The sequence below is a fragment of the Pelophylax lessonae genome, assembly GCF_965119305.1.
Source record: "Pelophylax lessonae genome assembly, chromosome: 9".
NCBI lineage: Eukaryota > Metazoa > Chordata > Amphibia > Anura > Ranidae > Pelophylax > Pelophylax lessonae.
In genome coordinates, this window is record NC_138776.1 from 15,549,669 (window position 1) to 15,562,447 (window position 12,779).

At 38.5% G+C, this 12,779-nt stretch overlaps 1 protein-coding gene across 1 annotated transcript in view; it reads left to right on the forward strand.

The window, feature by feature from the left end:
- The first annotated feature begins 4,706 nt into the window (after window positions 1–4,706).
- Window positions 4,707–12,779, forward strand: part of ANKRD2 (ankyrin repeat domain 2) — a 79,313-nt gene continuing 71,240 nt past the window's right edge. The window contains exon 1 of the mRNA XM_082269269.1: window positions 4,707–4,887. Coding sequence (XP_082125395.1) covers window positions 4,825–4,887 — 63 coding nt within the window. The 5' untranslated portion in view covers window positions 4,707–4,824. The remainder of the gene's footprint in view (window positions 4,888–12,779) is intronic.

Consider the following 12,779-nt stretch of genomic DNA (forward strand, 5'->3'; position numbering starts at 1 on the left):
GTGATGCCTCTAGCTTCAGGCATCACCCCGGTACATGCACTTTCCCTAAATATCGGCAATATCAGTAAATCCAAAGGCTAATTCCGATATATCGGGGAAAGTGCATATCGGCCCCCGATATATCGGTGTTGCCGATAATCGGTCAATCCCTATTATGTACACCTAGGAAAGAATCCAGGATTTTTTTTTTTTAAAGCAATTTACTGAGCTGGCCAGAATGAGCTCTTGAGGAAGTCTATTCCACATTTTCGCATTTGGAGATTAAATCTGCTTTCCTCTAGATGTAAAGAGTGCCCCCTTGTCCTCTGTGATGACCTTAAAGTGAATAACTCAACACCGAGTTCACTATATGGACCACGCATGTATTTATACATGTTGATCATATCCCCCCCTTAATCTCTTCTTCTCAAGAGAGAATAAATTCAGTTCCTCTAATCTTTTCTCATAGCTGAGTTCCTCCATGCCTCTTATCAGTTTGTTTGCCCTTCTCTGCACTTTCTCCAGTTCCCCGATATCCTTTTTGAGAACTGGTGCCCAAAACTGAACTGCATATTCCAGACGAGGTCTCACTATTGACCTCAAAATGATATCTCTCTCCTCTCTCTCTGGAGTCCATGCCTCTGTTAATACAAGAAACCTCATTTGCCACTTAGTTGTCCAATGAAATGCATTGAGGTTGGCTTGTAAGTTGGAGACATCCTGTAATGAAGTTATTCCACTGCAAAGCTTGGTGTCATCTGCAAAGACTGAAATAGTGTTTTTAATCCCAGACCCGATATCATTTATAAAGATATTAAAAAATAGGGGTCTCAACACTGAACCTTGGGGTACACCACTGATAACCTTAAATCATTCAGAGTAAGAGTTATTAACCACTACTCTCTGAATTCTATCTTTTAGCCTATTTTCTATGCATTTACAAACCGATCTTTCCAAGCCTGTAGACTTTACCTTACACATTAGCCGTGTGTGGGGAACTGGGTCAAACGCTTTTGCATAATCTAAGTATACTAAAAGCAGACCTTCAGCCATTTAAATAACTAATTTACATCTGGCTCCTCCCAATCCACAATTAGGTAATACAAATCTTTATTTGTTGTTTTTGACACATAGGGTTCCTTCGCAGAACTTCTGTCTTTTTCGTCTAGACAACATTGATATTGTGCTCCCCGTCAGTGATTTTGGCCATTTGGAACACTCTTTTGGGAACCGCCAGACACCTGAGGCATGTCTGGACATACATGGGGGAGGATTTGGCTGCTCAAAGACCAGGCCCTATTTTGCGATTCGGCACTGCATGACAATTGCACGGTCGTGCCACGCTGTACCCAAATGAAATTGACGTCCTTTTTTTCCCACAAACAGAGCTTTCTTTTGGTGGTATTTGATCACCTGTGCAACTTTAACTTTTTGCGCTATAAACAAAAAAATAGTGACAATTTTGAAAAAATAACAATATTTTTCACATTTTTTATATGAAATTCTCAAAAAAATTTAAAAATCAAAATTTTTCAACATTTTAGGCCAATTTGTTTTCTGCTACATATTTTTGGTAAAAAACAAATTGCAATAAGCGTATTTTGATTGGTTTGCGCAAAAGTTATTGCGTTTACTAACTACGGGAAAGATTTATGTCATTTTTATTGTTTTTTTTTTAAACTAGTAATGGCGGTGATCTGCAAAACTGCTAGAAAAAAAAGCTAGACAAAAGCTAGACAGTGGAATGGATTGGAGTGGACACTAGTACTATACTACTACTACTACACTATCAATACTCCCAGTTAAGTAGAACAATATTATAGTGCGGAAAACATAACATTTCACAATATCGGCAATATCGTTAACCTCCGGGGCCGATACCGATATATCGGGGAAAGTGCATATCGGCCCTCGATATATCGGCCTTGCTGATAATTGGTCAATCTCTAATCTGTACACATGTTAGATTAGGGGGGGGGGGGCAGGCCAAATCATTGGGGAACCAAATCTCTTCTTTAACATACTCTATGACGACATCACAGAGCTGGTGGATGTTAGAGACCTTGCACTTCTCCACGTTCCATTTTAGGATGCCCCACAGATTCTCAATAAGGTTTAGGTGTGGAGACATGCTTGGCCAATCCATCACCTTTACCCTCAGCTTCTTTAGCAAGGCAGTGGTCGCCTTGGAGGTGTGTTTGGGGTGGTTATCATGTTGGAATACTGCCCTGCGGCCCAGTCTCTGAAGGGAGGGGATCATGCTCTGCTTCAGTATGTCACAGTACATGTTGGCATTCATGGCTCCCTCAATGAACTGTAGCTCCCCAGTGCCGGCAGCACTCATGCAGCCCCAGACCATGACACTCCCGCCACCATGCTTGACTGTAGGCAAGACACACTTGTCTTTGAACTCCTCACCTGATTGTCTCCACACACGCTTGACACCATCTGAACCAAATAAGTTTATCTTGGTCTCATCATGGTTCCAGTAATCCATGTCCTTAGTCTGCTTGTCTTTAGCAAACTGTTTGTGCGTTTTCTTGTGAATCATCTTTAGAAGAGGCTTCCTTCTGGGACGACAGCCATGCAGACCAATTTGATGCAGTGTGCGGCGTATGGTCTGAGCACTGACAGGCAGACCCCTCACCCCTTCAACCTCTGCAGCAATGCTGGCAGCAATCATACATCTATTTCCCAAAGACAACCTCTGGATATGACGCTGAGCACGTGCACTCAACTTCTTTGGTTGATCATGGCGAGGCCTGTTCTGAGTGGAACCTGTCCTGTTAACCACTTAATCCCCAGAAGATTTTACCCCCTTCCTGACCAGGGGGTATTTTGCGATTCGGCACTGCGTGAATTTAACGGACAATTGCACGGTCGTGCGACGCTGTAACTAAATGAATTTGACGTCCTTTTTTTCCCACAAACAGAGCTTTCTTTTAGTGGTATTTGATCACCTGTGCGATTTTTTGATCATGCGCTATAAACAAAAGAAGAGTGTCAATTTTGCAAAAATAACAATATTTTTCACATTTTTTTATATGAAATTCCCCAAAAAAAATGTAAAAATCAAAATTTTTTAACATTTTCGGCCAATTTGTTTTATGCTACATATGTTTGGTAAAAAAAATCGCAAAAAGCGTATTTTGATTGGTTTGCGCAAAAATTATCGCGTTTACTAACAAAGGGAAAGATTTTTGTAATTTTTGTTGTTTTTTTTTTAACGCGTAATGGCAGCGATCTGCAATTTTTTTTGCAGTACTGAGACATTGCGGTGGACAGATTGGACCCTTGACTGACATTTTTGACACTTTTGGGGTTACCAGTGACATTACTACAGTAATCAATGCTATACATATGCACTGTTACTGTAAAATTACATTGGCAGTGAAGGGGTTAACTTTATTTGAGAGGGAGGGGTGGTTTGTGTCCCTAGGGGCGTGATTCTAACTGTGATTGGCTGTGGCTTGAGGTGTAGGAACAATGATCAACGGTCCTACATAGTAGAACCGTATGATCATTGTTTCTACACAGGGGAGAATGACAGGCGGCTTGTTTACACTAGCCGCCTGCCTTTCTCCCTCTCCCCCGACGATCGACGAGTGACCGGCGGACATCGGGTCCACCGGTCACACTCGCAGGGGGGTCCGTGACCGCGCGGGAGCGAGAGCGTGCCTCCGGCGGCGCACGTTCGCTCCCCAGAGCCTCACAGGCTGGCGACGTAGATCTACGTCGCTCTGCCTGTGATGGGCTGACTGCCACAGTAAATATACTGTGCGCAGTCGGCAAGTGGTTAAACCGCTTTATGGTCTTGGCCACTGTGCTGCAGCTCAGCTTCAGGATCTTGGAAATATTCTTATAGTCTAGGCCATCTTTATGTAGAGCAACAATGTTTTTTTTTAAGATCCTCAGAGAGTTCTTTGCCATGAGGTTCCATGTTGAACTTCCAGTGACCAGGATGAGAGAGTGAGAGCGATAACACCAAATTTAAAACACCTGCTCCCCATTCACACCTGAGACCTTGTAACACTAACTAGTCACATGACACCGGGGAGGCAAAATGGCTAATTGGGCCTAATTTGGACATTTCCACTTTGGGGTGTACTCACTTTTGTTGCCAGCGGTTTAGACATTAATGGCTGTGTGTTGAGTTATTTTGAGGGGACAGCAAATTTACACTGTTATACAAGCTGTACACTCACTACTTTACATTGTAGCAAAGTGTCATTTCTTCAGTGTTGTCACATGAAAAGATAGAATAAATTATTTGCAAAAATGTGAGGGTGTACTTACTTTTGTGAGATACTGTATGTTGAAAATTATTTTCCTGCATAAAAAAAAATAAATAAATAAAACTGTGTATATAAAATCAGTGTACTTATATAGTAAACATGGAGATGAGAAAGGAAACCTAAATTGACACTTTGTACAGACAAGTCCTTATGAAAGATGTCACTGGAGTAATCAGGACACGAGGGCCCGCAGATTGAGGAATGGATTGTAAAGGTGACCTAAGGTCAGAGAGAGAGACATGACATAATGTGGAAGATGAGCTCATGGTAAAGGCCCCCAGGTCATGTGCGAGAGGCCTACACCTGTTCATCTGGAATGGTGGTCCTGACTATTCTGAAAGGGAGAAGGGTGGAGCGTCCTCTGGAGGATCCCTATAAAGTTCTCTGAGAATTGGGGCAGAGATGGACAGTTCATCATCCTTCTAATACCAACACAACTTTCTACAAATTATTCCATTACAGAAAAAAAAAATCTATAATTAATATTGATAGAACTCATTGGAAATAATTTCCTGACTTTCGTTACGTTTTGGATTATAAAAACGCGGAAATGGAAGACGAAGTGAAATGGGCCACAGATCTCATTGACCAAAGGCTAGAAGAAGAAAATGAGGTAGGTGATTGAGCCAAATATGTTATTTAAAAAATGCATACGGCTTATATGTTTGAGCAAAAAAAAAAAATTTAAACATATAAAAAAAATTGAATTTAAAAGTAAACGCCAAATGGTAATTAGGCAACTAATGTTGGGTAGAAATGATGTAGAAATACAATGTTCCGATCAGTTATCTTTATAAATAATAGTATTTGAAATGTATTTTTAGTTATCTTTATAAATGATAAGCTTTCAAATGTATTTAATAAATAAAATATTTAGGTTATTTATTTTTTTAAATGATAATGAGATTTGAATTTTAGTTAATACACCTTTAATTACAATACAAGATTTCAAATGTATTTAATAAATAAAATATTTAGATTATTTATTTTTATAAATGATAATGACATTTGAAATTTAGTTAATACACTTTTAATTACAATACAAGATTTCAAATGTATTTAATAAATAAAATATTTAGATTATTTATTTTTATAAATGATAATGACATTTGAAATTTAGTTAATACACTTTTAATTACAATACAAGATTTCAAATGTATTAAATAAATAAAATGTTTAGGTTATTTATTTTTAGAAATGATAATGACATTTAAAATTTAGTTAATATACTTTTAGTAACAATACAAGATTTTAAATGTATTTAATAACTAAAATATTTAGGTTATTTATTTTTATAACTGATAATGACATTTAAAATGTAGTTAATATACTTTTAATTACAATACAAGATTTCAAATGTATTTAATAAATAAAATGTTTAGGTTATTTATTTTTATAAATGATAATGATATTTGAAATTTAGGTAATATACTTTTAGTTACAATACAAGATATCAAATGTATTTAATAAATACAATTTTTAGGTTATTTTATTTTTAGAAATTATATTGACATTTGAAATTTAGTTAATATACCTTTGTTACAAGATTTCAAATGTATTTAATAAATAAAATATTTAGGTTATTTATTTTTAGAAATGATAATGACATTTAAAATTTAGTTAATACACTTTTAATTATAATACAAGATTTCAAATATATTTAATAAATAAAAAATTCAGGTTATTTATGTTTATAAATGATAATGACATTTGAAATTTAGTTAATATACTTTTAGTAACAATACCAGATTTCAAATGTATTTAATAAATAAAATGTTTAGGTTATTTATTTTTTATAAATGATAATGACATTTAAAATTTAGTTAATATACTTTTAGTAACAATACAAGAATTCAAATGTATTTAATAAATAAAATATTTAGGTTATTTATTTTAATAAATGATGACATTTAAAATTTAGTTAATATACTTTTAATTACAATACAAGATTTCAAATATATTTAATAAATAAAAAATTCAGGTTATTTATGTTTATAAATGATAATGACATTTGAAATTTAGTTAATATACTTTTAATTACCATACAAGATTTCAAATGTATTTAATAAATAAAATGTTTAGGTTATTTATTTTTTATAAATGATAATGACATTTAAAATTTAGTTAATATACTTTTAGTAACAATACAAGATTTCAAATGTATTTAATAAATAAAATGTTTAGGTTAATTATTTTAATAAATGATGACATTTAAAATTTAGTTAATATACTTTTAGTAACAATACAAGAATTCAAATGTATTTAATAAATAAAATATTTAGGTTAATTATTTTAATAAATGATGACATTTAAAATTTAGTTAATATACTTTTAGTAACAATACAAGAATTCAAATGTATTTAATAAATAAAATATTTAGGTTAATTATTTTAATAAATGATGACATTTAAAATTTAGTTAATATACTTTTAATTACAATACAAGATTTCAAATGTATTTAATAAATAAAATGTTTAGGTTATTTATTTTTATAAACGATAATGACTTTTGAAATGTAGTTATTATACTTTTAGTTACAATACATTTTTTAAATGTATATAGGATGATAATGAAAACTTGTTAACATTAACTGATGCAACACATTTTTATAGAGCTTATAACCTACTGTAGAACCAAATAAAACAAGAAGCATCATGCCGGTAATTTAATACTTTTAGTCTGTCAGTAAACCATCCCAGTTACCAAATATTAATACGGTTTTGTACACCATCCAACACTTCTCAGGCTACAACACTACTTAAATATAATTACAGTATTTCTTCGGATTTAATAAAAGATACAGGTTACATTAATTATGCCCAGCCCATCCCCAACATAAAATTGATACATAATGCAGAAATATACACAATTTTAAAAACACATTTTAAGTTTCTTGTGAATGAGATTCTTTTCCTGAAATACCTAAATGGGGGGAAATTATATTGAATATATAAATATAAATGAAATTTACAAGTAAAGAGCGAATTGATCTGTCCAAATCGAGATTTCACCCGACTCTTATTTGAATTTGTATATATTTCAGCAATGTGTGTATATTTTATGTTGGTCATAATTAATGCAATCTGTATCCTTTATAAAAATTAAAATAAATGCTACTAATATTGTCTAAAAAATCCCCAAAACATTGTCATTCGGGACCCGAATGGACCCCTTGCCAGTTAATTTATATATATAATGTATAATGAAAGGTGACCTTGGGTGTTTTTAAAGGTACCTATAAATATATTATTATTATTATTAATTACCATACTCTAAAACGCATATGTCAAACACAAGGCCCGCGGGCCGAATGCGGCCCTCCAGGCCATTTCATGTGGCCCTCGCACCTCTCCTGCAGCTACCCCCTCATCTCTGTCCCCACCTTGTCAGCAGTCGGCAGCAGAGAAGAGGATAGAACTCCTCATACAGATTCTGTACCTCTATGTTCATCTGCAGAACCACCTCATCTCTGCCTCCCCTGGTCTTAGCATTCAGCAAACTCCAGCCCTCCTTTGGTCCTCCTCCAAACCCTGCACTTTCTGCTTCCCAGCTCCTTTCCTAGCTTTTTCCAATCAACAGCACATGGTAAAGGGGGGTGCAAAAATGGAACAACATATTATAAGCAGGCACTGTTTAACCACTTTACCACCGGAGGATTTTGCTGTCTTACGTCTTGGCCACTTTTTGCGATTCGGCACTGTGCGACTCTAACTGACAATTGCGTGGTCGTGCAACGCCGTACCCAAACGAAATTTACGTCCTTTTTTTCCCACAAACAGAGCTTTCTTTTGGTATTTGATCACCTGTGCGATTTTTCATTTTTGCGCTATAAACAAAAAAATAGAGACAATTTTGAAAAAATAACAATATTTTTCACATTTTTTTATATGAAATTCCCCCCCCAAAAAAATGTAAAAATCAAAATTTTTTATCATTTTTGGCCAATTTGTTTTCTGCTACATATGTTTGGTAAAAAAAAATCACAATAAGCATATTTTGATTGGTTTGCGCAAAAGTTATTGCGTTTACTAACTAAGGGAAAGATTTATGTCATTTTTGGTGGGTTTTTTTTAACGCGTAATGGCGGCAATCTGCGATTTTTTTTGTGACACTTTTGGGGGTACCAGTGACATTACTGCAGTAATCAGTGCTATACATATGCACTGTTACTGTAAAAATTATACTGGCAGGGAAGGGGTTAATTTTTATTGGAGAGGGAGGGGTTAATGTATGCCTGGTGCTTACCAACGTGTGTGGGGGGAGGTGACTGAGTGACACAGGGACAGATCGCAGGTTCAGCTATGCTGAACCCTGCAATCTGTCACTGCCTGTCACTTAGGAGATCCGTCCGCTTTGTTTACACAAGCGGGCGGATCTCCACACTAGATCCCCGACGATCGGGGAAGAGCAGCGGTGATCACCGCTTCTCCTCCCCTGGCCCGACTCCCGCTGTGACTGAATACAGCGGGAGCGAGCCTCAGGCGGCGCGCGCGCGCCGCCCACAAGGGGAGGAGTCCAGCGACGTAGGTCTACGTCGCTGGGCGATAACAAACCACTTTGCCGCAGTACAGTCAACGTGACCTGTCGGCAAGTGGTTAAAAAAAATGTGTGTAAATCGTAACCACACTAAATATAAAAATGTGAATAATGAGAAAATGTAATCAAAATGAATACAATGTGACAAAGTGCCAATATATATATGTATGACCATATATGTGATAAGTTCCAAGCAAATGTTAATATATAAAATAATTGGCGGAAAGAAAAAAAAATCCTAATAGCAACAAAGATAGTCCAGCCAATTTAGTGACTATGCTATTGGATTTTTTTTTTTCACCAACTATTTTATATATTAACATTTGTTTGGAACTCATCACATATATATATATACAGCAGGGCTTTTTTTCAGCAGGCAGCAGGCAGCAACGCGGGGGAACTCCGGCACCTCCAGCGCTGAATGTATGCAAGGGGGGTTCTGGGGTGTGCTAAAGGGTCTACTGATGCTGGTTGCTGGAGGATCTATTGTAGCTGTGGGAGATCTTTTTTTTTACACAGGGGGCCTATTGTTGCTGGGGAAGTCTGTTAATGGAGTGGGGTCTATTATTGCTAGGGTTGGGTTTTATGTTACTACGGGTCAGTTGTTCCTAGGAGAAATCTAGGATTGAGGGAATGGTCTATTGTTGCTAGCTGTGGGGAAACCTGTTGTTGCTGCTGGAGGCATATTTTGCTTTGGGTGGTCCACTGCTGTTGGGGGGGAATATATTGTTGTTGGAGGTTCTATTGTTGTTGCTGGCTGCAGGGGATCTATTTTACTGCTTTTCTTGTTATCATTCACAAATTCCATACAAATTACTTGGCATCATAAAATAATACTTGGTTCTGTATTCTCTTTAAAGTACTGGGAGGCGGGCAGGGGGTGGAACCAAGGAACGGTCCTTGTAGGTGGGTGGGGGCGGAGAAATGGGGTGACTCAGAAAGGTGGCGTTCCTGCACCTATTCTTTGAGGAAAAAAAGCCCCGATATACAGTATAATCTAAGTAGGAGCCAGGGCAATCTCAATCTTAATAGCATCATGGGCCCCTGGACAAAGGAATGCACTGGGCCCCCTACCAACTGGCACCTATTTACTCACCTACTTTCAAGAATTAACCACTTCCCGCAAAATCAGGAACCTGTACGTCATTTTGAGGAAGTAGTTGTACCGGGGAGCGTATCTACAGGGGTTGCAGGGGTTGCAATTGCAACCACGACCCATGCTCCAGGGGGCCTGTGCATCTCCCCTGTACACCTGGATAGGAGGGGCGGCGGGGGCAGCATGTAGAGAAATCACTGTCCTCCTTTTTCCTCCTGTAGCTGCAGGAGGAAAATGGAGGAGATTGGTTACTCTGTATGCTGCCCCCCCCCACTCCTCCTATCCACTTCACTTGTGTTCTGCTGTCTTTGGGCCCCTGTGTGCTCCCCTGGTCCCCCCCCCCCACTTTGCTGCCCCTCCAGGGGCAGAGGATATGTCACAATAGAGAACCAAGAAGGGGTCGTTAAATATGTAATTTACCAGCTCCTTCCTTTTCTGAATGGACAGAGTCATAGTCAGTGACACTGTAAAAAAAAAAAAAAAAAAAAAAAAAGATAAAAAATAATACAATTAAAATATCAAAAAATAAAAACTACTGACACCAGTGGGTGAAATTCCAGGATCGCAAAGGTCACACTTGCGACCGGGCCCCTGGCATTCCACCACCGTGGGGAGGCCCCAAGATGGCAGGAAGGGGGCCCACTGCAGAACTTGTGAAAGGGTCCCACTGCGGGACCATAATAAAGGGCCACACAATGAGTGTAAAGGGCCCTAGGATCAGTGGGAAGGCCGGGGGGGAGGGGCCTTCATGGTTTCTTGCCATCAGGGCCCTGAAGGTTCTAGTTACGACTCTGATCCAAAGATTTCAAAAGTGCAGATTTTAGGGTTTTTAATAATTTGAAGTGCAGAGGAGGGGTTTGGGGGGGGGGGGTCCATCTTCCTGATGGAAGGTTTGCAATTGACAATCTAAGCGTTCAAAATAAAATGTAAAAAATTACTGTGCTGAGTGTCAAAAAAGTGAATATAGCTGGGGCAGCTCACACATAAGCAGTATAGCCAATTTTAATAGAATATAAAATCCACGATACCAGTTAGTAAATTATAAAAGGAAAAAAAAAAGCAGCTTTCCAAATAGTGCAACAATGAATAACTTTCAGTTGAACATAAAAAGTGAAAAAGTCTCCATGTGCAAAATAGAAACTCAATAATGCAACACAAAAAAAAAATCCCAAACAGCCCATAAGTGCAAAACAATGCAATGAAGGAATGATCAAAGTGAAAGTAAAGGGATCCGTCACCAGCAGCACCCTCTTACCAGATGTCCAGGACCATCAATTATAATGGTCAAACAGGAAGTGGGAAGTTTATCCAGGAGGGTAACCGTCATATGGATCACAGATCCTATAGAGGAGATTCACAATGATAAAAAAAAAAAAAAAAAGGAAAACTCCCATTGGAAGCCCATCATGATATAAAAAGCATTTATTTCAAAAGATGGCTACAATTACAGTAAAACCTTGGAATGAGAGTAACTTGGTTTGAGAGCGTTTTGCAAGACAAGCAAAATTTTTTTTAGAAATTTTGACTTGGTAAACAAGCGATGTCTTGATATACAAGTAGTGGCATGTCACAACTGAATATAAAAGAGAGGAGAGCGCCTCTAAGTGTAGAAATATGGTTACATTTAATGAAGGTTCAACATTTAGCAACTCACATGGTTGATTAAAAGAGACACATCTAAGTATGCAGGCATCCAGGGTAAAGCTGTCCACATAGACCGTCCTCCACACCGCCATCGACTTCATCCCTTCCACCCTGCACTCCACGAGTGCTTTACGCCTCGCTTTCAGATCGCTCTACTGCAGGGTAGTCTTCCCGGTCACGATTGCAGACTGACAGCGGTGAAAGCCGGCGGTGAGGAGGACGGTCTATGTGGACAGCTTTACCCCACATGCCTGCATACTTAGATGTCCCAGTTTTAATGATCAACCATGCGAGTTGCTAAATATTGAGCCTTCATTAAATGTAACCATATTTCTACACTTAGAGGCACCTCTCTTCTCTTTTATACTCTGTAGCTCATGCTGGATTTTGCTTCTAATCCCCTTGTGGAGACGGCCATTTGTGGATGGACATTTTATGGTTACACAACCCAGGGCTTTTTTTTTTGTCAAAAAATACGTGCAGGAGCCCAACCCACAACCCCCCATAACCCCCCTCCCCACACACCCTACAAACTTCATTGAACAGTGGGTGTGGTCAAATTTCACCAACAATGGAGGAGTCTTAAAGAGATGTTAAATAACAGGAGTGCATTACATACAGAGTGTAGAGTTTGGGGGGGGGGTGTTACACATAGAGTGCAGATTTCAGGGGTGCGCTAGGTGCAAAGTTTGGGGGTACACTACGTACATAGTGCAGAGTTCAGGGGTGTGCTGCACACAGAGTGCAGAGTTCAGGGGTGCACTACACATAGAGTGCAGATTTCAGGGGTGCGCTAGGTGCAAAGTTTGGGGGTGTGCTACATACATTAGTGCAGAGTTCAGAGGTGCACTGCACACAGAGTGCAGAGTTCAGTGGTGCGCTAGGTGCAAAGTTCGGGGTGCGCTATGTACATATTGCAGAGTTCAGGGGTGTGCTGCACACAGAGTGCAGAGTTCAGGGGTGCACTAAACATAGAGTGCAGATTTCAGGGGTGCGCTAGGTGCAAAGTTTGGGGGTGTGCTACATACATAGTGCAGAGTTCAGAGGTGCACTGCACACAGAGTGCAGAGTTCAGGGGTGCGCTAGGTGCAAAAATTCGGGGTGCGCTACGTACAGAGTGCAGAGTTCAGGGGTGCGCTACACATAGAGTGCAGAGTTCAGCCTTCTTCTACAGCTGCTTACCTCTGCATCCCCTATCCTCATCTGACTTTCATCCCTCTTCAGCTCTG